Below are 27,665 nucleotides of genomic sequence, written 5' to 3'. Positions count from 1 at the left end.
TATGTGTCAGAGCCCCCGCAATCTCCTCCTTTGCCTCACACAGTAGCCTGGGATACATTTCGTCCGGGCCTGGGGATTTATCCATTTTTAGGCCTGCTAAAACCGCCAATACCTCCTCCCGCTCGATGTTAATATGTTCGAGTATATCACAGTCCCCCTGCCGTATTTCTATGTCTACATCGTCCTTCTCCATAGTGAAAACAGATGCAAAAAATTCATTTAGAACCCCTCCTACATCTGCCGGCTCCACACACAGATTGCCATTTTTGTCCCTAAGGGGCCCTATTTTTTCCCTAGTCATCCTCTTACCCTTAATATACTTATAAAACATCTTAGGATTTTCCTTTATTTTGCTCGCCAGTGTTATTTCATGGCCCCTCCTTGATCTCCTAATTTCTTTTTTAAGTATCCCCCTGCACTTTTTGTACTCCTCTAGGGCTTCCTCCGTCTTTAGCCTTTTGTATCTGCCAAAAGCCCTCCTTTTTTTCCTAATCCATTCTCGTATATCCCCTGACATCCAAGGTTCCCTGGAGTTCTTGGAACCACCCTTGACCTGGTGTTGAGCTTCTTGAGTGTTGTTGGAGCTGCACTCATCCAGGCAAGTGGAGAGTATTCCATCACACTCCTGACTTGTGCCTTGTAGATGTTGGAAAGGCTTTGGGGAGTCAGGAGGTGAGTCACTCGCTGCAGAATACCCAGCCTCTGACCTGCTCTTGTAGCCACAGTATTTATATGGCTGGTCCAGTTAAGTTTCTGGTCAATGGTGACCCCCAGGATGTTGATGGTGGGGGATTCAGCGATGTTAACGCCGTTGAACGTCAAGGGGAAGTGGTTAGACTCTCTGTTGTTGAAGATGGTCATTGCCTGGCACTTGTCTGGCGCGAATGTTACTGGCCACTTATCAGCCCAAGCCTGGATGGAACACTATGTAATCATCAGCGAACATCCCCATTTCTGACCTTATGATGGAGGGAAGGTCATTGATGAAGCAGCTGAAGATAGTTGGGCCTAGGATACTGCCCTGAGGATCTCCTGCAGCAATGTCCTGGGGCTAAGATGATTGACTTCCAACAACCACTACCATCTTCCTTTGTGCTAGGTATGACTCCAGCCACTGGAGAGTTTTCCCCCTGATTCCCATTGACTTCAACTTTACTAGGGCTCCTTGATGCCACACTCGGTCAAATGCTGCCTTGATGTCATGGGCAGTCACTCTCATCTCACCTCTGGAATTCAGCTCTTTTGTCCATGTTTGGACCAAGGCTGTAATGAGGTCTGGAGCCGAGTGGTCCTGGCGGAACCCAAACTGAGCATCGGTGAGCAGGTTATTGGTGAGTAAGTGCCGCTTGATAGCACTGTTGACGACACCTTCCATCACTTTGCTGATGATTGAGAGTAGACTGATGGGGCGGTAATTGGCCGGATTGGATTTGTCCTGCTGTTTGTGGACAGGACATACCTGGTCAATTTTCCACATTGTCGGGTAGATGCCAGTGTTGTAGCTGTACTGGAACAGCTTGGCTAGAGGCGCGGCTAGTTCTGGAGCACGTCTTCAGCACTACAGCCGGGATGTTGTCTGGGCCCATGGCCTTTGCTGTATCCAGTGCACTCTGCCATTTCTTGATATCACATGGAGTGAATCGAATTGGCTGAAGACTGGCTTCTGCGATGGTGGGATATTGGGAGGAGGCTGAGATGGATCATCCACTCGGCACTTCTGGCTGAAGAAGGTTGCAAATGCTTCAGCCTTGTCTTTTGCACTCGTGTGCTGGACTCCGCCATCATTCTGGGCTTCCTTCTACAAAGGGAGAAAGTACAGTCGCGTGAGTGAGTGATGGTGACGTGGCCAACCAATGAATGCATTGGTTTGGGTGCGGCTGACCATGAAAGAGATGCATCAGAGGGTGAGTATGAGACAGAGCTATAACACTGTATGAGGATTGGTTTGAGTGGTAGTGGCAGGGTGAGTAATGGGGAGGTGAGGAAGTGCTGAAGAAGTGCAGGTAAGTTGAGGATGAGCTTTGAGTGGGTGTGAGGAGTGATGTGATAGAGTAGTGTTGACAGTGAGTTGTGGTTTGGGGGCGGTGATGTGGAAGACGGAATGTCGGAGAATCATTAAGTGTACTCACTTTTGCTGACCTGGTTAGGTCATTGCAGCACTTCCTGCACTGTATCCAGGTGCGGGAGATGTTGCTGCTGTTGGTGTCCTCCTCTGCTACCTTGAGCCAGGCCTTCTTAGTGGCAGCGGCAGGGCACTTCCTCCCGTCCGTCGGGTAGAAGATATCCCTCCTCCTCCTCACGCCATCCAGTAGCACCTGGAGTGAGGCATCACTAAATCTTGGAGCAGCCTTTCCCCCGGGCTGCTCCATTGTGCTGTTTGGGTTTTTGCTTCAGGAGCAGCCATTGGAGGACTGCCCCTTTAAATAGAGCTCCTCCAGCTGACAGCATGTGATGTGGGTGCGCAGCCCGCCCACTGCGCAGCTTTCAGACGGCAAACCCGGAAGCCACGTTAAGTGGCTCCAATTTACCCCCGATCGCGTAGGGAATGGACAAATTTTATTGGGCGGGTTACCCACACGCCCATTCGCCCCCCCGCCCTCGCTGCCATCCCGCCTCCCTGCTAATATCAGGCCATTGTGCTTGTGCCAGCTCTTTGCCAGAGCAATCAAAAACTAATCCCTGCCTTTTCCTCATAATCTTGTATCTTTCTTTGCTTCAAATATTTATCCAACTTTCCCTTATTAATAATAATAATAATAATAATAATAACAGCAAGTTGCAGTTATATTGCACCTTTAACGTAGAAAAAAAGTCCAAAGTGCTTCATAGAGGAGTAATTTAAAAAATGGATGTAGAGCCAAAGAAGGACATACTGGAAGGGGTGACCAAAACCTTGGTTTGAGGATTGTCTTAAAGGAGGAGAGAGAGGTAGAGAGGTATAAGGAGCAAATTCAGAGTGTGGGGCCTCGGCAGTTGATTGCACAGTCACCAATGATTGGGTGAAAGCAGGGGGGTTGCATAAAAGGCCAGAGTCAGAGAAATGGAAAGTTCGGACTGGGGGGAAGGAGGAGGGGCTTGAGGAAGCTGCAGAGGTAGGGAGGGACGAGGCCATGAGGAGATTTAAAATTTGAGGCAATGGGGGGACTGGGATCCAGTGTAGATCAGCATGGTCAGGGATGATGGGTAAGTGGGACTTGGTGCGGGATAGGATATGGACAGTGAAGTTTTGAATGAGTTGAAATTTATGGAGGATTAGAGGATGGGAGGCCAGCCAACAGAGAATTGCAATAGTGAAGTCTGGAAGTGATAAGGATTTCATGGCAGATGGGCTAATGGAATGTTGGCTTTTATTGCTAGGGGGATAGAATATAAAAACAGGGAGGTATTGCTGCAGTTATATAAGGTATTGGTGAGACCGCACCTGGAATACTGCATACAGTTTTGGTGTCCATACTTAAGAAAAGACATACTTGCTCTCGAGGCAGTACAAAGAAGGTTCACTCGGTTAATCCCGGGGATGTGGGGGCAGACATATGAGGAGAGGTTGAGTAGATTGGGACTCTACTCATTGGAGTTCAGAAGAATGAGAGGCGATCTTATTGAAACATATAAGATTGTGAAGGGGCTTGATCGGGTGGATGCGGTAAGGATGTTCCCAAGGATGGGTGAAACTAGAACTAGGGGGCATAATCTTAGAATAAGGGGCTGCTCTTTCAAAACTGAGATGAGGAGAAACTTCTTCATTCAGAGGGTAGTAGGTCTGTGGAATTTGCTGCCCCAGGAAGCTGTGGAAGCTACATCATTAAATAAATTTAAAACAGAAATAGACACTTCCTAGAAGTAAAGGGAATTAGGGGTTACGGGAGCGGGCAGGAAATTGGACATGAATTTAGATTTGAGGTTAGGGTCAGATCAGCCATGATCTTATTGAATGGTGGAGCAGGCTCGAGGGGCCGATTGGCCTACTCCTGCTCCTATTTCTTATGTTCTTATGCTAAGGTAGGAATAGAAGCAGATGATGTTACAGAGGTGAAAGTAGGCAGTCTTTGTGAAGGAGAAGATTTGGGGTTGAATGTTTAGCTCGGAGTTGAATAGGCTGCTGAGATTGTGAATATTCTGCTTCAACCTGACACAGTTGTTTTGGGGAGGGGAATAGAATCGGTGGCAAAGATATGGAGTTTGTTGGAGGGAAATGAAGACGATGACTTCAGTCTTACCAATGTTTTGCTGTAGGAAATTGCAAAGGACTTTGAATAGGAAAGGGAGTTTGGAGTGGGGCAGTAGTTTGCATGGACAGAGTGGGTTTTATGTGGGGGAGGGGGTTGGTGCTGACAATTTTGAAAGGGAGTTGGACAGTGCCTGAGGAGAGGGAACAATTTGCAATGTCAGTTGGCAGAGCCAGGAACAGATGTTGGGTGGTTAGCAGTTCAATGAGAATAGGGTCAAGGGAGCTGGAGGTGGGTCTTATGGTCAAGTTGAGCTTGGAGAGGGAATGAGGGGAGATGGGTGAGAAAGTAGAGAGGGGCAGGAATTCAGGACTAGGTCAGAGGGAGTCTGATGGATGGCCTGACTTCCTTGGCAAGGTGGGGAGAAAGCAGAGGTGGCTGGACATATGATCTCTATCTTGCTGACAAAGAAGTTTATGAGCTTCTTGTACTTGTTGTTGGAGGTGAGGGTCCAGGGGAGATGGGTTTAAGAAGACGCTTGGTAATGGAGAAAAGAAACCGCATTTTATCTTTTCTATTCAGGATGAACCTGGCATAGTGAGTGATTATGGCAGAGGGGAGTGAGGCCTGGTGGAGCTTGATGTAGTCCAACCAGATCTGGTACAATATGGCTGAGCCATTTGTTCACCAGATATGCTCAAGTCTGCATCTCTTGGACTTGAGAGAACGAAAATGGGGGCAATACCAGGACGATCAACTGAGATAGAAGATTTTGAAAGTTTTGCTTGAAACAAAGGCATCAAAGGTGCAGGTGAAGGAGTGATTGAGCAAATAAATAGCTGCAGAATTATCGTGGTGAATGAAGGGCCAAAGTCTAGGCAGTTGGGAGATTGAAAGTGCAGTTGGACGAGGAGAGTTTTTTCCAGGCGCAGAGGTAGAGGCAGTAGGAGATGGAGTAGAGGAATGTGGGTGGTGAGGGATACAAGGAAGTGGTTTGAAATGGCCTTGTCAGTGATTGAGACCATGAGAATATAGAGGCTATGGGTGATAGCCTATTAGAGTATTTTGAGGATGTAACTAGCAAGGTAGATAAAGGGGAACCAGTGGATGTAGTATATTTGGATTTCCAAAAGGAATTCAATAAGGGGCCACATTGTTACTCAAGATAAGGGCTCATGGGGTTGGGGGTAATATATTAGCATGGATAGAGAATTGGTTAACGGACGGAAAACAGAGAGTAGGGATAAACGGGTCATTTTCAGGTTGGCAGGCTGTAACTAGTGGGGTGCCGCAAGGATCAGTGCTTGGGCCTCAGCTATTTACAATCTATATTAATGACTTAAATGAAGGAACCGAGTGAAATGTATCCAAGTTTGCTGATGATACAAAGGTAGGTGGGAAAGTAAGCTGTGAGGAGGACACAAGGAACCTGCAAAGGGATATAGACAGGTTAAGTGAGCGGGCAAGAAGGTGGCAGATGGAGTATAATAAGAACATTAGAACGTAAGAAATAGGAGCAGGAGTAGGCCATACGGCCCCTCGAGCTTGCTCCACCATTCAAACAGATCATGGCTGATCTTCAACCCCAATTCCACTTTCCTGCCCGATCCCCATATCCCTTGATTCCCCTAGAATGTGAGGAAATGTGAAGTTATTCACTCAGCTAGAAATTTTTGGACTCTAGGAGAATCAAGGGATATGGGGATCAGGCAGGAAGGTGGAGTTGAGGTGGAAGATCAGCCATGATCTTATTGAATGGTGGAGCAGGCTCGAGGGGGAGTATGGCCTACTCCTGCTCCTATTTCTTACGTTCTTATGTTCATATAGAATGGCCATGAATATACGTAGGAGAGTTTTTATGGAAGGAGAGGTTTTGCGAGGATAGGAGGGCAGTAAATTCAGAGGAGAGAGTGCAATGGAGCAAAGATGGAGATTAAAATCACTGAGCATGACTCCTCGAGCAGAGGAAATTGTTTTTCCTCCATTCACTGTATCAAAACTATTCTTAATTTTAAAAACCTCCATTATATGTCCTCTTAGCTTTCTTTGCTCCAGTGGGAATATTCCTGGTATCTCAAGTCTCTCCTCATAACAATGGTTTCCCATCCCTGGTGAATGTATGCTAAGCATTCTCTATGGCTTTAATATCCTTTCTATAATGGGGTGCCCAAAACTGCACACTACTCTGTAACTGTGGCCTAACCAGTGCTTTGTATAAATCATTACTTCTTTATTGTTGTAGTCTGTGCTCCCATTTATATTGGCTTTTGTTATGATTGTATCTGTCTGAACTCGCACTTTCAGGGAATTGTGTATTTTGAGTCCCCAAGTCTCTCCGTTCCTTCAGCATCTTTCCGATAGTGTACACTCCCATTCATTGGGTTAGAATTTAACTTACCAAAATCATCGTTAATGAGGCAGTAATGACCTCAAAAGGGGTCCCGTTACTGCCCGTTAACGCCGACACTCTGCCCATTGCCATTTTTACAGAGAACGAAGTGGGTGGCCGAAGTTCTTTCCCGTTTCAAGTGGTAGGCTCTTTTTAATATGCAAATTGAGGGCCTAAAAAGTGGATGCAGCACTGACCCCTGGGTCACCACTTCCAACTCTTCTCCAGTCCAAGAAACACCCATTTACACTAACTCTTTGTTTCCTATCCATCAACCAGCTTTCTATCCATGCTACTAAATTTTCTCTTTTACCGTATGCTTTAATTTTCCTAACAAGTTTCTTGTGGAACACTTTATCAAAATACTTCTGAATATCTGTATCCATTAAATCTACTGCATTCCCTTTCTATCACATCAATCAATTCAAATGGTTTCAGAACATCATGTGCTGTGGCTGTTTTTATGCATTTATTTAGGTGTTGATTAAACAACCCTTTCTATCTTATGCATTGTTTGGTTGTCACTGTTTTAGTCTATTGCTTATTGTCAGCTAAAAATAATTTTGTTTGCTTTTTCAGGAGTACCACATTTCTTCATTTGAAGAAAGACTTATCAAAGAAATTGAATTCCGAATCATCAGGATTACTTTGGAAGAACTTCTTGAGGAAGATGGTGAAGAAATGGTGTTAGATATTTCTACAGATGAATCTGTTGAACCAGGATTTGATTCAACAGTGAAAAGTTATAGAATTCTTGATGGAATGGGTGTTACTTTCCATTGTAAAGTCTCTGGTCACCCATTGCCCAAGGTAAACAATTGTCGCATTCGAATCCAAATATACCATGAAGATTATTTAAAATGAAATTTGTTTGTAATTAGATGTAGTAACTAATGTGAAGGTATGAAAATGTGTATTGTACAATTTAAAATGATTTTGTAAATTTTTCCTTTGGAAATTACAGATTTTGAAATGATCTAATGCATCTTGGTGGTATACATTTTATATTTTCGTAGATTGTATGGTTCAAAGATGGAAAGCGCCTGAAACATGGAGATCATTACCTGATGGAGGTTTCTCAGGATGGCAGAGCCAGTCTGCGTATCTCTACAGTTTTGCCAGAGGATGAGGGCATCTACACAGTGTTTGCCAGCAACATCAAGGGAAATGCTATTAGCTCTGGAAAGCTGTTTATTGAACCTATTGGTGCTCCAGCAAGCCACACTTATTTACCAACAACAGAAATAATGAGGAGAATGCGGTACTATTTATTAGACACTATCTACTTTGTATTGATTTCATATATTGTGCTTCACATTCAGGACATTTCAAAATTAATTAGCTAGTGATTTCAAAATTGAAATTATAATGTTAAATCCTTTTCTTCCTTTCTTCAGTTCTATGTCTCCTCGATCTCCAAGTCGTTCACCGGCACGTAGACTAGATGACACAGATGAGACTCAACTAGAGAGACTATACAAACCTGTTTTTGTTCTGAAACCCACATCATTTAAGTGTTCCGAGGGGCAGACAGCACGATTTGACCTTAAAGTTGTTGGCAGACCCATGCCTGAGACGTTATGGTTTCACAATGGTAAGAGTGATATTTTGTCACATCAATGTATTCAGTGTTTGCAAATAATATGGGGAAGTTAGGTAGTTAACTTAATATCCATATCTGTTACAGGAAGTCAAATTGTAAATGACTACACTCACAAAATTGTGGTAAAGGAAGATGGGATTCAGTCGCTGATCATTGTTCCTGCTCTGCCAGTTGATTCTGGTGAATGGACTGTTGTAGCACAAAACAGAGCTGGCAAAACCTCCGTTTCTATGACATTATCTGTAGAAGGTACCATATATTTTAATGTCTTTTCAATGATTGAAAAATTTAAGTGGTTAATTATTTTAGGCTAGCTTGCTCCAAGAAATGTGTTTTTCATTAGGCTGGATTTTACTGTAAAAATAACAGTGAGTCTTAAAGCGCTCACTGTTACTAATAATGAAATCGATCAGCAACTTCCACAAGCGCACGTGCGCAGTTAAATGCGGAAATCGGGAAGTTGCTGTCGGAAATGCGTCGCCCCTCTGTAAGCTGCGCAAAAACGGCATCTCGCCGACTGTCTCCCCATTCAAATGAATTGAACAGCGTGAAGTTCCTGTACTGATGGACTAAAGTTACCAGAAAAAGTTAGGGCTTGTCCATTCCAGTGTAAGTACCATTTTAACGGTGTGGTAAATTTTAATTACTGCCAAACAACTTCTCTGGCATTGAAAATTAGCTTTTACAAGTGTGAAGTCTCATTCCTTCTGCTTTTAATTATTGTCAGACATTTAAAAAAAAATGTAATTAAAACTTTTTTTTCTTACTTTTTCTTTCTGTCTCTTTTATCTCTGTCTCTTAATCTAATCTGTCCATCCCTCGCTTTATTTTGCTTGCTATACCTGATTTGACATTGAATTCGCTATTTTAACTTACACTTCCTGGTTCAGTCTCTGAGCTGCTCATTAAAGATTCTTCAATCTGATTGGTTAAAGAGACACACAGTTGCTTGCCCTGTTCACACAGGTCCCAGATGCCCTGTAGAGGGCGCCGCGCTGAATGGATCTCTAATTTATAGTAACTTGCTGTGCAAAAGCTCATAGAAAGACTATGGGGAAGTGCAAATCTGACAAACGGCACCCTGCTTACAGTGCAATTTGGCCCATTGTTTCTGTGTTTATTGTAAAAGACACATAGAGATTAATAATGAGCAGCATCAGGACCATTGCTTCAGTGTGTCTTGTGCACCTGCCCATAAATGAGCTGAGCTTCCCCCACAATGTGAGGTCAGCTCATTATAATATTTATTATTTGCTCCAGTTGCATTGCCTAGAATGTACCGAGTTTGTGGCAGTAGGGTTTCCAGTACCGGCAACTCGAGAAGAAAGGACCTTTTTGGGAGGGTTGAAGGAGCATTGCACTGGATGAAAATCAGTCTTTTAAGGCCCAAAGATTGAGCAGGATTTAAGCTGGATTGTCGTAGTGGTAGAACAGGGCCACCTAGATTTTAAAAAAATAAACATTTTGACAGACCTTCCCTTCCAGTGCTCATTTTAAGCACGCAGTGATTGAAGCGCTGTCCAGGTGGTCCAACTGTAGTATGGGAGCAGGCTTAATTACAATAAAAACACGTGGCCTTGATGAGCATTATCAAGCCTATATTGTAATACGTTTATAGGGGAAAAATGAACATCAATTTTTAAAAAAAGTTTTGTTCTGTCTTTTTATTCCCTTTTGAGGCATGTCCTATTCTTTGGCTGAATGGGTGGGTAATGACCTGCTTCCAGGTTTTTGACAGAGTCTCTTGAGTTGATAATTAACAAGTGCGCTAATATGAGCCAACATGAATGACATGTGGATTTTTCCTCCTTGTGGGGAAGTACTTTGGCTGCAAATTATGCTTCCCTCACTGGCATGGCAAGATTGGAAACCCATAATGTGAAACTGCAGCATACCTCTCTGTTGTACAGCACATTGGAGCATCAATATATGGCTCTACTATGCCACTCAAATTGCTAAAGTTCAATCTCTAGGTGTGTAAGTTTTTGTGTATGCATATTTATGAGCAACAATATTTAAAATTTCATTATTTTCTTTACAGCTAAAGAACATTTATTGAGACCACAGTTTGTGGAAAAATTGAAAAATGTCAGTGTCAAAGAGGGAGCCCCTGTTGCAATGGCGGTAAAAGCTGTTGGAAACCCAAACCCTGATATTGTATGGCTGAAAAATAGTGATATCATTGCCCAACACAAGTATCCTCACATTAAGTAAGTACATTACAATTTTAATAAATGTTGGTGATAGTATGTACATTTGCAGTATTTGTTGTATTCTAATTTCTACTTGTGTTTCAGGATTGAAGGTACTAAGGGAGAAGGTGCACTTAAAATTGATTCTGCAGCAAGTTATGATGCCGCCTGGTATACTGCAACTGCTATCAATAAAGCAGGTCGTGACACAACAAGGTGTAAAGTCAATGTTGAACTTGAGTTTGCTGAACCTGAACCAGAAAGAAGGTTAATCATTCCAAAGGGAACATATAAAGCTAAGGAGATATCGGCTCCTGAGCTAGAGCCCCTCCATCTACGTTATGGACAGGAACAGTGGGAAGAAGGTGATTTGTATGATAAGGAAAAACAACAGAAACCCCATTTCAAAAAGAAGATTACTTCTGTGAGGCTCAAATGTTTTGGGCCAGCACACTTTGAATGTAGGCTAACACCAATTGGTGACCCAACAATGGTTGTTGAGTGGTTGCATGATGGTAAGCCTCTTGCTGCAGCCAACAGACTTCGCATGATCAATGAATTTGGATATTGTAGTCTTGACTATGAAGTAGCATATCCCCGGGACAGTGGTGTCATCACCTGTAGAGCAACTAACAAGTATGGTGCTGATCAGACATCAGCTACTCTCATTGTAAAAGATGAAAAGAGCCTTGTTGAAGAATCTCAGTTACCTGAAGGCAGAAGGGGAATGCAGCGAATTGAAGAACTTGAAAAAATAGCCCATGAAGGTGCACTTACAGGTCTTTCAGAAGAGCTGATAAAAGAAAAGACAAAGCCTGAAATAGTTTTGTTCCCAGAACCAGCAAGAGTGCTGGAAGGTGAAACAGCACGCTACCGGTGTCGTGTCATAGGCTATCCTCAACCAAAGGTCAACTGGTATCTTAATGGGCAGCTTATTCGCAAGAGCAAACGGTTCCGACTACGGTATGATGGTATCTATTACCTGGAAATTGTTGACTGCAAGTCATATGATTCAGGCAATGTCAAAATTACTGCAGAAAGTCCTGAGGGGGTTGTGGAACACACAGTGAAGCTAGAAATAACACAAAGAGAAGATTTCAGGTCTATCCTGCGGCGAGCCCCTGAACAGAAAGTTGAAATTGGCCCATCAGAACCAACCAAGCCATTCTTTGAAGTCATTAAGATAGAAAAACCAACAGATGCTGCAACCAAAGAAGTGGTGAAGCTTAAAAAGGCTGAAAGAATTGTTCATGAAAAACTAACAGAGGAGACTGAAGAACTGCGCAGCAAGTTCAAACGTAGAAAGGAAGAAGGTTATTATGAAGCTATTACAGCAGTTGAACTCAAATCACGTAGAAAGGATGAAGCTTATGAAGATATGCTGAGAAAAAGAAAGGAAGAACTCCTCCATTGGACCAAACAAATACCTGAGGAGGAGAAGAAACTACCTCCTCCTGAAGGCACTATCAGCATTCCAACCTTTAAACCAGAAAGGATTCAGTTATCACCAAGTATGGAGGCCCCCAAAATTTTTGAGCGTATTCAGAGTCAGACAGTAGCTCATGGAGATGAGAGTCATTTTCGTGTTAGAGTGGTGGGCAAGCCGGACCCTGAATGCCAGTGGTTTAAGAATGGTGTAAAGCTTGAAAAAACTGAACGAGTCTACTGGTACTGGCCTGAAGACAATGTTTGTGAACTTGTAATTAGAGATGTTGTACCTGAAGATTCTGCCAGTATAATGGTGAAAGCTATCAATGTTGCTGGAGAAACCTCGAGCCATGCTTTTCTGCTAGTGCAAGGTATTTAACTTTGTGTGTTAAACGCTAGATTTTTTTTTATTTGTCACCTGGCATTTACATTTTTTTTTCATTGTTTTTCAGCCAAGCAAGTGATTACATTTTCTGAGGAGTTGCATGATGTCAATGCAAAAGAGAAGGACACCATGGCAACTTTTGAATGTGAATTGTCAGAACCATTTATGAAAGTACAGTGGTTTAAGAATGATGTGCAGATTTTCTCTGGTGACAAATACCGAATGCATTCTGACCGGAAAGTTCATTTGCTGTCTGTATTGACAATTAATATGAATGATGCTTCAGAATACACCTGCGCTCTTGTTGAAGATTCTTCTGTAAAATCAACAGCTAAACTTATTGTTGAAGGTAAGGAAAAATGCTTGGGCAGCAAAACAATAACTTAATCACTGCATCACACTAGACAGCATACAAAGTGTAATTAAAATTGGAATTAATTATTTAGTACAATGGAGCCCCATTCAAAAGGATAGTGGGTTGGAGAATTTATACTACAGTATTGTAGCCCTATCTCTGACCCAAGCTTCTTTATGCATGGCTTCCGACTGAGAGCACTGGATTTAATTTTAAATTGCATTATGAGTGTCAATATATGAAATACTACAGTGATGCGGTTGTTTGAAGTTCAGCATTTTTTTCTGTGCGCATAGGTGCTGTTCTTGAATTCGTTAAAGAGCTTGTGGACTTGGAAGTACCAGAGTTGTTCTCAGGTGAATTAGAATGCACTGTTTCATCGGAAGATGCTGAAGGAAAATGGTACAAAGGAGATGTAGAGATCCACTCTAGCAACAAGTTCTACATTTCCTCTCGTCGTGGTCGCCACACTCTGACAATTAGGGATGTTGTCAGGGAAGACCAGGGTAGATACAGTTTTGTTGTACATGGCAAAAAGACAAGTTGCAATCTGAAGATGATACGTAAGTTAATTTTGTATGTAAAACGATACTAATTAACTCATCTTGTGTTTTCTAATATATACTTTTAGTGAATTTAACAGATTTAGAGTCATTGCCAGGGACTGATGTCATCTTTGTTATTTGTAGCACGCGCTGTTACAATCCTTGAGGATCTTGGAGACCAGACTGTTTGTGAAGGCGATATTGCCCAACTTGAAGTAAAATTCTCTCAAGAAAATGTTGAAGGTGTCTGGAAGAAGGATGGCCAAGAAATTCAGTCTGATGAACGTGTTCACATTGTTATAGACAAAACATCACATATGTTACTGATTGAGGATGCAACTAAACAAGATGCTGGCAAATATTCATTTCATGCCAGTGATTTTGACCTTGTATCAACTGGACACTTAACTGTAAAATGTAAGTGTTCATTTCTTTATTTTTAACATTTCAACTTTATAGCTTTTCATGTGGCTATAAGGGATATATGTATATTTCCAAAAAATGATGCCCACTTTTGATTTATTTTCCAGGTATCGATGTTGTGATCCCTCTTAAAGATCTTGCAGTTGTTGAGGGAACAAAGGCAGTTTTAGAGTGCAAAGTCTCAGTTGCACATATTACTTCTGTGAAATGGTACTTCAATGACCAACCGATTCAGTTTAGTGACAGGATACAGACTATTGCTAAAGGGGCTAAACAGCGTTTGGTAATCAGCAGGGCATTTGCCTCAGATGAAGGATGCTACAAACTTGTCATTGGCAAAGCTGAAACAAGCTGCAATCTATCAATTGAAAGTATGTGCCCAATTATTATGAAACTGTTTAAAGAACTTATATTTTTGTTTGTTGAGCATTTTGTTTTCTGAAGCTTGAATTTGTATCTTTTCTTATAGGAATTGAAATTATTAGAGGTCTTAAAAATGTGACGTGCACAGAGACTCAGAATGTTGCTTTTGAAGCTGAGTTGTCTCATACTGGGATTGATGTAGCATGGGTCTTTAGAAACCAAGAGCTCAAAATGGGTACCAAATACAAGATCGAAGCAAAGGGCAAAATTTACAGATTGACTGTGCTGAACGTAATGAAAGATGAAGAAGGAGAATATACATTTGAGGCTGGTGAAAAGACATCAAAAGCAAACCTTACAGTTTCAGGTATGAAGATCTTAAATGATATTACGTTGATTAAACAACAGAATATAGTAGTTTTTTCAATTTATTTAGAGTAAAAAATCATTGCATCTCTTTCTAAAAATAAATTGCAAGAACAATTTAGCAAAATGTTCTGCATTCTCCATCTATATCTAGCTATTATTACTATTATTATAAAAATGGTCTGAGTGCGCATGTGCCCTTAGCGTCATAGTTACATTTCATGTGTCTATGGTATTTGGTATCGCACTGTTAGATTAGTTGAACTTAAAAAAAATCAAATTACAACTCTGTAATTCTGAGAATTAAACAAAATCTATCAATTAAAAAAAATCAATCAAATCACTCAAGATGTTTTTTTTAAAAATGTTCATCTGTTATTGTTCTTTCTCACAAACTCAAATACCCCAGTACTCAAAATAAAGTTTCTAACATAAAAGCATTAAAAATTACATATTTCACATTTATATACTTAACTTTAACTTAACAATTGTGTTTGGTTCCTTTCGATATCTTCATTAATCCTTTTCTTAAGATACCCCAGCTCCTCTTGAGAAGCGTGGTACTGTAGTTTATTTCTCTGACTACACTGACAGCATGTCTGCCTTCCTTCTTGCAACCGTGCATCTCCTCAATTGATTGCATTTCCATTTTCCACATATAGCTCTATATTTTTCCTTTCTATCAATCATTTAAAAACAACTTTATTTTTTCACTTTATCTGTTAACCATCTGGCTTCCATTTCCACAATTGGCCTCATCATTGCACAAGAGCGAACACACACTCAATCCCCTATCATGGCAGCCCACAGATGCTCCCATTCTCTGATATCGCTTCTCTCTCTGACCATACCGCAAATCATTCTCACAGTGGAAGAGCTGAAGTGCCAACAGACTCGCTTATAAAATCTAGAGACCCACTCTTCCAACCCATTTCCCACATTCCATCTCAGTGCTCGCCCCATTAACTCCTTACCTAAAGTAATCAAGTGCATGATTTTTTAAAATTAATTTGAAGTTAGTATTGTAGTTCATTTCAGCCCACTCTCTTTTCACCGCCGCTAACTTCTTTCCTTGAACTCTGGAATACAGGTAGCTTGCAATCCCCAAAATCAGCTTTATATTTCCTATTCTATGTGCTTTTAAATTACATCCCTTTTTCATTCTTCTAAATCCTCCTGCCACTGTTTTGTTATTTCTTGAGCACCCGATTCCAGTCCTGCATATAATCCTACATTTTCCTCCTTTCCTACCTCCCCTTCTCTGAACAACTGACATTATATATTCCTCTCCAGAATTTGAACTTCTATTTTACTCAATGTAGAAAACACATTTAGCCTTTAGTAAGCTTTACACCAGAATATACTCTTATCCTTAGAAAATTAAACAAATTAATACCAACACAATAATCACTTTTTCTTTAATAAGTCAATCAAACGTACCTTAATATAAAACTTTATTTCACAATGTTATTTTTAATAACTCAATTTTTAAGACAATAATTATTTTTTCTTTTATATTTCTCGACATATACAATTATTCCACCAATATTATTGTTGTTAGTGGAGCAGACTTTTCAGTGTCTTTTATTGTATAGCAATTAATGTACTAATGAGTACTGTGCTTTAACAATTATTGATTTTCATTTATTGAAACAGACAAACACATGGGCACCCAAAACTATTTTTTTCTGTTGAGGTTGAAAGATGAAGGAAACCCATAGGGAATATTTTCTGTTTTCAAAGTACTCCTTATTTGTTTTATAAAAATAGAATCATATTGATTACTTATTTTAGATTCTTGAACCCTTATCCAGCTTCAGAGTTTGGGCGGACTGAAGTCATGGAGGGATTTGTAGACAGAGATATGGATTTTAAATTCGATGTGAGTTGGGAAGCCAATGTAAGGACAGGATTGATGGGAAAGTGAGACTTAGTGTGGGACAGGATGTGGGCAGCAGAATTTTTCACAATTTGGAGTTTATAGAAGGTAAACGATGGGTACCCAATAAGGACAGTGTTGGATAGTCATAAGGGTTTCAGCACAAATGGCTAAGATATGGGTAGAGGCAGGCAGTGTTGTGGAGGTGGAAGTAAGTGGATTAGATGTTGAATATGATATTGGGTCAAATAGGGTGCCAAGATTGCAAACAGTCTGGCTCAACCTGAGAGAGTGGCTAGAGAGGGGAATAGAGTCAGTGGCAAAACTGTGAAGTTTGTGGCAGTGGCATCGTTTTTCTCAATGTTGAGCTGCATGAAGTTGTGGCTTATACAGGACTTGACGTCAGATAAGCAGTTTGACAACACAGAGTCAGATTAAGAGTTAAGAGAAATAGTGGAAAGGTAGAGGCAAGCTGATGTCGCAAAGGAGCAGTCCATAGTTAACAAAGAGGAAGGGGGCAATGATAGATGCTTGGGGGATCCCAGAGATAACTTTATAGGGGAGGGAGGAGAAGCCACTACTGGAGATACATTGGCTACATTCAGATAGGAAGAAATGGAACGAAGCAAGGGTAGTCCCACGGAGTGAATTGACGGAGGAAAGGGATTTGAGAAAGATGTTGTCATCATTCATATTGAATGCTGTGGAGACGTGGAGAAGGATGAGAAGGGATAATTTACCATGTTCACATTCATTGAGGATGTTACTTTCCTTTAAGATCATCTTCTAACTAAAATGGAGATTTATTCAGGATCAGAGACACCATTTGTTAAAATTTACAATAATGATGCACACTATATCTTCAGTGTGTGTGCATACATATATAGTTAAGTGTTAGGAGTTGGTGTTTGGTTTTGTTTGTTTTGCTTCATTCCAATATTTTTGTACACCTATAGGTGGTGCCATCAGCAAACCCCTCAAGGACCAAACTGTGGCTGAATCACAGCAAGTTGTCTTTGAATGTGAAGTTGCTAATGCATTCTCTGAGGGATTATGGTTAAAGGATGGCAAACCAATAAACTTCAGTGATATTATCCGAAGTGAAGTAGATGGAATTACTAGGCGTCTCATAATTGAGATCACTAAATCAGAAGATGCAGCTGAATATTCATACCAAGTTGCAACCTCCAAGACCTCTGCTAAGCTGAAGGTTGAAGGTCAGTATCACAAACATAAAGCAAAATACATTTATATTTAGACACTTAGCTGAAGAATGGAGATCATGACCATTCATATTTTAATTATAAATAATACAGTCAAAAGGAAAAAAATATTTAATTATTAACAGCCAAGTAATATGGCAGTTGTATTTTATATAATTTCTGTTTATGCTAATATATTGACCGCTGTTTTCGAACATAAATACTTAAAAAAAAGTACTGCTGAATTATAGTTGAAATTTGAAAAATAAATGATCTAATTTGCATAAATCGTACATTGAAGGATTGACCTGATGTTATATACTGGGAGTTTATTTCTGTCTGCCTTAGAACACACTTCAAATTGAGTTATTCTGTACATAATATTACCAGCTTCTACTGACGATTTTCTGCTTTCATGCCTGTGGGGTGTTCTTCATTGTAGACAAGAGACTCCCATGATTGAATCATGTAATTTGACAAAAGACGATACTAGAATTTATTACACATTAATAAAGTAGAGTAGCCTAACATTTATATATTAGGTAGAGATACAGAGAGTAGATGAACAGTTGAATATGCAGTTAATTCCGTGACTAAGGAAAACCTAATAATTTGGAAATAAGTTATAAACTACTTCCTTAGGAGTAGATGTATTGTGTATCCTTTATTCCCAGTGCATAATTTTATTTTGCAAAACTTTTATTTCAATGAAAATTACTTTCAAAATAGTTCTATAACAGAATACACTAGGGGAACGTGTAGTACCCAGTTTATCCTTTTCATGTAGAAGATTTTTGTAGCTTACTTATGTGTTAGAGTCTTATGCACGTGGAAAAACTGATCATTTTACTGTTCCCCGAGGAATAGATATGAAATAGTTTTAGAAATTTAAAACTTTGTTGCTTTTTAATGATGATTATTAGAAGCATAGAAAGTAGCTTAATACTCTCCATTATATTTTGTGAAACACTTCTCCCCAGAGTTGATTGGAAATCTCTTAATATTGAAAATTTAAATTCATTGAATTTTTTCAGTCTTAAGAACAACTTCTTTCAGGAGTAAGTTATAGCACTAATATAACTACTTAGCCCCATTACTCTACACCAAGTGGAAAAATTTGAAATTTGACATCAATTGGCACATGGAAAGAAATGGCAATCTTGCTCCATAAGTTCTATGCAGTGTGCCATGAATGTGACGATATTGCTGTAAAACACCTGAATAAAAATGTATGGCACAGCATGAGGGAGTAACCAGGCAGATTAGGTGATGAATTAATTGTACCAGTTGATCTTGCAAAACAGTTCAGTACTGCTGAGAAGTAGTACTCGCCTCTCCTTTCAGGTGATTAATGAGGTGGATAATGGGATGATGGGTAATTGAGGTAGCATTGTAAATAAATAATGTTTATAAAATTGTGTTTATAAAGCTGTCAAGATAAAGAAGACCTTGAAGAATCTGACTGTCACAGAAACCCATGATGCAGTCTTTATCTTGGAACTTACACACGCTGATGTGACTGGAGCCCAGTGGATTAAAAATGGAGAAGAACTCAAACCAAGTGACAAGTATGAGATTGCCGTAGATGGAATCACACACACTCTTAAAATTAAGAAGTGTGTCATTACGGATGAATCTGTGTACAACTTCAAACTTGGCAGAGTGGCAGCCAATGCCAGACTTCATGTTGAAGGTAAGTAGCAAAATTTGTATTTTTTATTGCATAACAATACAATTTATTAACAAAACAATTATTATAGGTTATAATTTCTTATACAATTCTGAAACTGTTTTTAACCATGCTAATAAGAACTGAGATATTCTTATATTATACATTTTAAATACTTTTATAGGAACATGGTACAGTCTTGCAGAATTGCCAATCAACATCTTGGCTTGTTCAATTAAAAAAATGTATTTTTTTGGCATACGGGACAACCTGTTAATATAATTTGAGTATCACCGCAACACTTTTAACATTATGTGAGGGCCTGAATAAAATATTGTGTAAATAAATGGATTCAAATAATATATCAAAAAAGAACAAAATATGACATTTTGCACTAATTACTCATTGTGTTCATATTTGTAAACTATAAATTAAATGGCATATTTTTACATTGTATACCTGAAGTTATTACAATAAAAATATGCATTCATATCTTTTATCTCTCATTAACTATTATTATGTCATCTAAAATGTTTATTTGAATGGGCAGGACTTAAAACATTGCTTTGGTTTTACGTTATTAGCTATCAAAGTAATTAAGAAACCAAAGGATATTACTGCCTTGGAGAATGCCACTGCTACTTTTGAACTGAGTGTGTCACATGACAATGTGCCAGTAAAATGGATGTTCAACAATGTGGAACTTAAGACAAGTAACAAGTGTAAAGTCATTTCAGAAAGGAAAGTTCACAAATTAGTATTGGAGGATATCACCCCAGCACAAATTGGCGAGTATTCAGCCATCGTCGGACAGCTTGAATGCAAAGCAAAACTTTATGTGGAATGTGAGTACATAATTATATATTCTGTTAGTGATAATACATTACAAAATGGCAATTTAAATATACAATCAAAAATTCCATCATCCCAAAAGAAATTACCTATTTTCTGCATTCTAATTTTTAAAATTTATTTGTTAAGCTGTACACATCACCAAGACAATGAAGAATATTGAAATTCCAGAGACAAAAACTGCAACCTTTCAGTGTGACGTGTCTCATTTCAATGTCCCAGCCACATGGTTGAAAAATGGTGTGGAAATAGAAATGAGTGACAAGTTTAAAATAGTTGTGCAAGGCAAACTCCACCAGCTGATTATAATGAACACAAGCCATGAGGACTCTGCAGAGTATACCTTCATCTGTGGAAATGACAAAGTGTCTGCTACTCTGACAGTAAAACGTAAGACTTCCTCATCTATATACACACTGTATACCCACTGTTTCTAAGTTAATCTTACATAATTACTTGTGAAAACATTAGGTGTGTTATAAAACTAAATACCAAACATTTAATAATGAATAGAATGTATACATTGATAGTCATGTTACTCTGCAGCTAAACTATGTTTTTCTTTCTTTAGCAATTTTAATAACATCAATGCTAAAGGACATGAATGCACAAGAGAAAGATACAATTACCTTTGAAGTAACAGTGAATTATGAAGGTATTACTTACAAATGGCTCAAGAATGGTAAAGAAATCAAATCAACTGAGAGAACCCAAATAAAGTCCAAGCAATCAACGCACACACTTTCAATTCGAAATATTCATTTTGGTGATGCAGCAGAGTACAGTTTTGTTGCTGGATCAGCATCATCTGCAGCAACTTTATATGTGGATGGTAATGATTTGAAATTATTTGTTTCTGCTTCTGTTTTGGTAACATACTTAACTTTAAAATTGCATGTCCAACATACTCTCTACAGTGTATAATCAGCATATTTCCTTCTACAGCTCGGCACATTGAATTTAGGAAACACATCAAAAATATCAAAATCACTGAGAAGAAGAAAGCCGCCTTTGAGTGTGAAGTTTCAGAACCCAACATTGCAATACAGTGGATGAAGGATGGTGAGGAAATTCAGCCCTCTGACAGGTCAGTATCTGATCTATATAACATTTGAAAAATTCAGTTTTATGTGCTGAATGCGTTAAATATACAATTTCACTTATATTGCTTTTTTTTATAGAATTAAGATTCATAAGGACAAATTTGTCCATCGTCTCACCATTCCTGTTACAAAAATGTCTGATGCTGGCCAGTATGCAGCAGTAGCAGGTGGAAATATTTCTGCTGCTAATTTGTTCGTGGAAGCTCGACACATTTTGATTTCAAAACCTGTTCAAGCAGATATTCAGGTACAATGTATTCCTTTTTTTATTTAGAACCAATAACTTTTACAGCTATCAAACAGCATAAGTAACAATATAATAATTGAAATCACAACGGAACAGAAAACCATTTTTTTTTCACTTTCCATACATTATTTTAACAAACGAATAATTTTCTGTAATTAGATCCTTGAGAAAAAGCGAGCCGTAGTTGAATTTGAAGTCAATGAAGATGATGTTGAGGCTCAGTGGCTGAAGGATGGAATTGAGATCAACTTTCAGGTTGAAGAAAGATACAGATATATAATCCAAAGACGGGTACATCGCATGACCATTACCGAAACAAGAGTTTCTGATTCTGGAGAATACACCTTTGTTGCTGGAAAGAATCGAAGTGCTGTGACACTTAATATCAATGGTATGTACAAGAGCAACAACAACTGCTAGCACCTGTAAATAGAAAAACATCTGAAGGCATTTCACAGGGTGTAATCAGACAAAAATGGACACTCAGTCAAAGAAGGAGATATTAGGAGAGTTGAACAAACACTTTGTCAAAGAGGTGGCTTTTACAGTGCATCTAAAAGGAGCAGAAGGAAGTGGAGAGGCATAAAGGTTTAGGAAGAAAATTCCAGAGCTTAGCGCCTAGACGGCTGAAGGCACAGCCGTTGAAGGTGGGACAAATAGAGGGGAGGATGCACAAGAGGCCAGAGTCGGAGGAATGCTTGGGGTGGGGGGGGGGGTTGTAGGGTTGGAGGAGGTTACAGCCAAAGGAATGAATGAATGAAAGAATTTAAATAAGAGAATGAGAATTTTAAATTGGAGGTGTTGGGGGACTGGGAGCCAATGTAGATCAGTAAGCACAAGAATAAAGGGTGAGCTGGACTTTATGTGGGATAGGATACAGGCAGCAGAATTTCAGCAGAGCTTTGGATGAGTTGAAGTTTATGGACAGCGGAGAATGGGAGGCCAACCAGGAGAGCATTGGAATAGTTGAATTCTTTTTCTTTATTTGTTCATGGGATGTGGGCGTCGCTGGAGGTAACAAAGGCATGGATGAGGGTTTCAGCAGCAGATGGACTGAAGCAGGGGCAGAGATGGACAATATTATTGAAATGGAAGTAGGTGATCTTTGTGATGGAGAAGATATGGGTTGGAAGCTCAGCTTCTGGTTGAATAGGATGCTGAGGCTGAGAACAGTCTGGTTCAACTTAAGACAGTGGCCGCAATGGGGAGTGGTACAATTTTAAAGGGGGTACAGGAACAGAGAGACCTGGGGGTATGTGTACACAAATCTTTGAAGGTGGCAGGACAAGTTGAGAAGGCTGTTAGAAAAGCATATGGGATCCTGGGCTTTATTAATAGAGGCATAGAGTACAAAAGCAAGAAAGTTATACTAAAGCTTTATAAAACACTGGTTAGGCCTCAGCTGAAGTATTGTATTCAATTCTGGACACCACACTTTAGGAAGGATGTCAAGGCCTTAGAGGGGGTGTAGAAGAGATTTACTTGAATGATACCAGGGATGAGGGACTTCAGAGAAACTGGAGAAGCTGGAGTTGTTCTCCTAAGAGCAGAGAAGGTTAAGAGGAGATTTGATAGAGGTGTTCAAAATCATGAATAGTTTTGATAGAGTAAATCAGGAGAAACTGTTTCCATTGGCAGAAGGGTCAGTAACCATAGGACAATGATTTAAGGTGATTGACAAAAGAACCAGAGGCGACACGAGGAAACATTTTTTTTTATGCAGGGACTTATGATCTGTAATGCACTGCCTCAAAGGGTGGTGGAAGAAGATTCAATAATAACTATCAAAAGGGAATTGGATAAATACTTGAAGGGAAAATATTTACAGGGCTATGTGGAAAGAGCAGAGGAGTGGGAATAATTGGATAGCTCTTTCAAAGAGCATGATGGGCCAAATGGCCTCCCTCTGTGCTGTAACATACTATGATACTATGTAATCAGTGGCAAGGATATGGAGTTGTGACATGACCTGAAGATGATGTCTTCAGTATTACTAATGTTTAACTGGAGGAAATTGCAGCTCATCCAAGACTAGATGTTGGATAAACAGTGTGGCAGCACAGAGGCAGTGCAGAGGTCGCGAGAGATGGTGGAGAGGTAGAGCTAGGTATTGTCAACGTATATATGGAAGCTGACCCCATGTCTTCAGATGATCTTGCCATGAGCCATTGTAGATGAGGAAGAGGAGGGGGCCACGGATTGATGCTTGGGGGACCTAGAGGTGATGGTGCAGGGGCAGGAAATAAGGTATTGCTTAAGATCCTCTGGCTACGATTAGATAGGTAAGGGTGGAATCAAGTGTGGGCAGACCCACTGAGATAGACAATAGAGGAGAAGCGTTGGAGGAGGATTGGCATGGTGAAATATGTCAAAGGCAGCAGAGCGTTGAGGAGCACTAGGAGAGATGGGTCATTGTCACAGAGAATGTCACTTGTGATTTTGATTAGGGCTGTTTCAGTACCGTGGCAGAGGCAGAAACATGATTTAAACACGGAGTTGTCGAAAAGATAGGCACAGATTTGGGAGGCGACAACACCTTCAAGAACTTTGGAGAGAAAAGGAATATTGGAGAAGGGGCAATAGCTTGCAAGGACAGAATGATCGAAGCTGGGTTTTTTGAAGGGGATAATGAAGGCAGTTTTCAACAGGAGGGGGACAGTAACTGAGGGGAGGGATCTATTTACAATGTCCGCTACCATGGAGCCAGGATGGGTCTCATGAATGGGATGAGCTCAGAGAGGGCATGGCAGGATATAGGAGAGAAAATAGAGAGACAGGAGTTCAGATCTAGGGTGGGGGAGCCTGGCAGGTGGCTTGGCTTCCTGGGCAAGGGGAAGGGAGAGAAACAGCAGAGGTAGTTGAGCAGATGATCTCAATCCTATTGGCAAAGAAATCCATGAGCTCCTCATACTTGTTGGAGGTGAGGGGGTCAGGAGCAGTAGAGAGTGGTTTAAGGGGGTTATCTTTGCTCTCTAGGATGATCCTTGAGAAATGTTTATTTTTGGCATAGGAGAGTGAGGCCCATAGCATTTGGTGTGGTCCTGCCAGATCTACTGATCAATGGCTAAACCAGTTGTGTGACAAATATGCTCATCAAGTCTACACCTCATGGATTCAAGGGATCAAAGATGAGGGCCATACCAGGGAGAATGATCAGGATGGGAGAGAGAAAAGGTTGTACTGGGGACAGGATATCAAAGGTGGAGGAGAAGGAGTGGTTGAGCAGATCGACAGCTGTCGAAGTATCGTGACGAATGGAGGGCCAAAGGCTGGGCAGTTGGCCTAAAAGTGCAAATTTAAGTTACTTGGGAGAGAGTGTTTTCCAGGAGTGGATGCAGAAGGAAGTGGGTTCGGTAGGGGAATGTGGATGGTGAGCGATACAAGGACGTGGTTGGAGACAGCCTTACTATGATCAATGGGAGTATAGAGGCCATAGTAGATCGTGAGGTTGAGGGAGTTGCTGTGAATATGGGCAGGAGTGTTTATGTGGAGGGAGAGTTGGAGGGAGAGGTTGACGGGAGGGCAATGAAATCAGAGGAGAGAGGAAAAGATGTGTTGAGACAGAGACCATGGATGAGGAGTCACTCAGTGCAGAGGTGAGGGAGGAAAGGAAGGTGGATATTTTGGCAAGAAACTTGAGGCGGGGCTTAGGCGGGCGGTAGAGAGCAAGGACTTTAAAAGAGAGGAAAGGAGGGGTGGAACAAGGTGAGGCACTCAAAGGAGAAGGTACCATAAGAGATGGGTGAGAGATCAAGATGTGATTTCCAGATATGGGCTACATTGCCATCCCAGCAGTGTGGACGAGGCAGATGGTGGAAAGTATAGCTGTGCAAGGAGGCTTCAGTAAAGGGCTAGGTGTTGCCACCTGTGACCCAAGTTTCCGTCAAAGGCAGGATGTCAGTATAATCATCCACAGTAAGGTTGTGGATGGCAAGGGCCTTGTTCACAAGTAAACGGATATTCTGGAGGGAAATTCAGAGAGCCGCCGGTATTGTTTATCTTCTGACAGAGTCTGAGGGGGCAGTGGTGGGTGGGGTGAGTGGGACGGAAAGGAGGTTGGTGAAATTAGCCCTCAGTACTGAGAAGGTCAGTTAGAAAGGATAATGAGACAGTAGGGGTTGCTGCTCGTAAGGAGGCAGAGATGAGTGCCTCGATGGCCCCTTATTATTGTTCTTGGAAAAATGGGGGAGGGGGTGAGGTTTAAAACTTCCTCAATTCCTTAATTCAACTTTAGCGGGGCAACAGGAGGCAAAATGGGAGGTAGTAGATCAGCCGCCCATTTTACACCTGCTCGATTTTCCTTTCCATTGACTTGAATGGAAAGGAAAGTCGGGTGGGGTGTATAACGGGCGGCCTATCTGCTAACACTTGTTTTGTGCCCCTGTCGAAGTTGAATTTCAGCCCAATATTTCCAATGAGAAACTGTATCCAAGAAAATCTTAATTTTTTTTCAATTAGCTGTTTTGGAAGTGAAAAAATTGAATGTAGTCAACGAAAGTTAAATATTCAGTATTAATCTTCGGTTCTTCAGCAAATGGAATCATTCACAGAAAGGTGTCTTTTTGTGTGTTTTTTAAAACTTCCTCAATTTCTTAATTCTTTCTCAGCTATTTTTAATGTACCTTTTGCTATGGACTATTATCAATTCTATAGTGATATAAAGAAAGGATATACATGGCTATAGACCGTAGAAATAATTAGTATATGGAAATAGAAAACTAAAGTTTTGGTCTTCTTTTCTGTTCCTATTTTAGTTCCCGAGCCGCCTTCTTTTATGGTGGAACTGGAACCTTGTGCTGTGAAAGCGGGAGAACCTGCTCGATTCTGTGGTGTAATACTTGGCACACCAAAATTAGAAATATCTTGGTACAGAGATGGCCAAAAGCTTGCCTCAGGATTTAAATGCAAGTTACTTCATGATGAAAATCAGTACACTTTGTTACTGATTGAAGCATTCCCTGAAGATGCAGGCACCTACACTTGCGAAGCAAGAAATGAAGCTGGAGTAGCTGTCAGTGGTGCATCACTTGAAGTTGAAGGTACAACTGATGTAATTGATTTATTTGCATGTTAAGTGCTTTGATATGTGGAATATCCTTGTGATAGATACTGCCTGCTCTTAGTCATATACAGATGGGGGAGATGAAATTGATCTTCATTGATAGCGTAATACGATTGATAGCGAATAGTCAGACTGTTTTGAAGTCAGCAGAAAAGAAAATTGGACTGCCTTTCGCTGTCACTCGTTTCGCGCTATCGCAGAAGACTAATTTCACCCCTGGGAATTTTCCATAAATAACAGTTAGCTTTAAGTTATGCATAATTTTACATTGCGAACATCAATCATTTATTAAAATCTTTTGTTAAACTTACACCATGTGTTAACTTTTACTTCATATATAATTTTCAGATGTCCATTCTGATTAATAAACTATTGCGAACATCAATCATTTATTAAAATCTTTTGTTAAACTTACACCATGTGTTAACTTTTACTTCATATATAATTTTCAGATGTCCATTCTGATTAATAAACTAGGATTTGCAAAACATTTAATCATTTATTATTTACAGTTCCAGAAGTTGTCTCTCCTGAGGTAGAGGCACCCGTTTATCTACCTACCATCATAAGTCCAATCCAGGACACTTCTACTACTGAAGGAAAATCTGCTCGATTTCAGTGCCGTGTTACTGGAACAGGTATGTTCCATATTTATATTTCTGCTTCACCTTTTATTTCAGTTTTCTCCTTCCGCCTCTGAAGGACTGAGTTTTGCTGGGGTAGGGTTCCACAGGTACTAACAGCATTCTCATACTTTTCTCATGAGGCCATTCTACATGTATGAGCCAGGCTATTTAACCATGGAGGGCATCACAACTGAGCTTCATCCCCTGCTCACCCGACATCTATACAATAGCACTTTCTAGCAGAGATCACTGGTTAGTGATCGAAAGTGGGAACCTTGGCTTTTTTCCCCTCCCTAACCTGGAGGACAGAGACTGATTGTAGCCCCACAACTGTTGTCCACAGAAGAATAATTTAACCTTTTAGCAATACAGCTTTGTGATACTTTAGCATCAACTTTACCAATTGTATTATTGGGGAGCATCAGCTTTATTAATGACCAAAATAAAGTTTTGAAAGTATGTTTTTTAAAAACTATTGGTTAACCTCCCGTGGCATTGCTCATGTGAATTGGAGGATATGTTGTATTATCAGGTGAACAGACTAATTCCCAACTCCAAATGATTCTCCAGTTCCCAGCAGAGAAAGAGGTGCATCTCACCAGTAACATGGTTTCTTCATTTTCTGCTCCTCCCCACTCAACAGTGCCTCTCTCTGCCTGCTACCTCAACAGGATCTGTCTTCCCACCTCTCCTTCCCTGTCTCAATAGTTCACTCTATACACTCACCCTTTCTTCTTATCCTGCACTCAACAGGATCCTTCTCTCTTTCTTTCCATATCCTTCCCTTGAATAGGCTGTTTGTGTGTGTGT

The 27,665-nt window shown here is 40.4% G+C and overlaps 1 protein-coding gene across 16 annotated transcripts in view; it reads left to right on the top strand.

Moving 5' to 3' along the window:
* Positions 1 to 27,665, top strand: part of ttn.2 (titin, tandem duplicate 2) — a 373,025-nt gene that overhangs the window by 23,577 nt on the left and 321,783 nt on the right. For all 16 annotated transcript variants that reach the window (XM_067987638.1, XM_067987650.1, XM_067987647.1 and 13 more), the window contains 21 exons: positions 7,135 to 7,365; positions 7,572 to 7,816; positions 7,953 to 8,149; positions 8,243 to 8,407; positions 10,200 to 10,368; positions 10,456 to 12,149; positions 12,231 to 12,512; positions 12,815 to 13,081; positions 13,208 to 13,480; positions 13,594 to 13,857; positions 13,956 to 14,216; positions 17,051 to 17,311; positions 18,726 to 18,989; positions 19,550 to 19,810; positions 19,947 to 20,207; positions 20,389 to 20,649; positions 20,763 to 20,904; positions 20,999 to 21,167; positions 21,327 to 21,558; positions 25,922 to 26,206; positions 26,742 to 26,867. In XM_067987638.1, the coding sequence (XP_067843739.1) occupies positions 7,135 to 7,365; positions 7,572 to 7,816; positions 7,953 to 8,149; positions 8,243 to 8,407; positions 10,200 to 10,368; positions 10,456 to 12,149; positions 12,231 to 12,512; positions 12,815 to 13,081; positions 13,208 to 13,480; positions 13,594 to 13,857; positions 13,956 to 14,216; positions 17,051 to 17,311; positions 18,726 to 18,989; positions 19,550 to 19,810; positions 19,947 to 20,207; positions 20,389 to 20,649; positions 20,763 to 20,904; positions 20,999 to 21,167; positions 21,327 to 21,558; positions 25,922 to 26,206; positions 26,742 to 26,867 (6,310 nt within the window). The remainder of the gene's footprint in view (positions 1 to 7,134; positions 7,366 to 7,571; positions 7,817 to 7,952; positions 8,150 to 8,242; positions 8,408 to 10,199; positions 10,369 to 10,455; positions 12,150 to 12,230; positions 12,513 to 12,814; positions 13,082 to 13,207; positions 13,481 to 13,593; positions 13,858 to 13,955; positions 14,217 to 17,050; positions 17,312 to 18,725; positions 18,990 to 19,549; positions 19,811 to 19,946; positions 20,208 to 20,388; positions 20,650 to 20,762; positions 20,905 to 20,998; positions 21,168 to 21,326; positions 21,559 to 25,921; positions 26,207 to 26,741; positions 26,868 to 27,665) is intronic.

Source organism: Heptranchias perlo, chromosome 7 (assembly GCF_035084215.1).
Source record: "Heptranchias perlo isolate sHepPer1 chromosome 7, sHepPer1.hap1, whole genome shotgun sequence".
Taxonomy (NCBI): Eukaryota; Metazoa; Chordata; class Chondrichthyes; order Hexanchiformes; family Hexanchidae; genus Heptranchias; species Heptranchias perlo.
The sequence above is the reverse complement of the archived record's forward strand: the minus strand, read 5'-3'. Positions and strand labels throughout refer to the sequence as shown.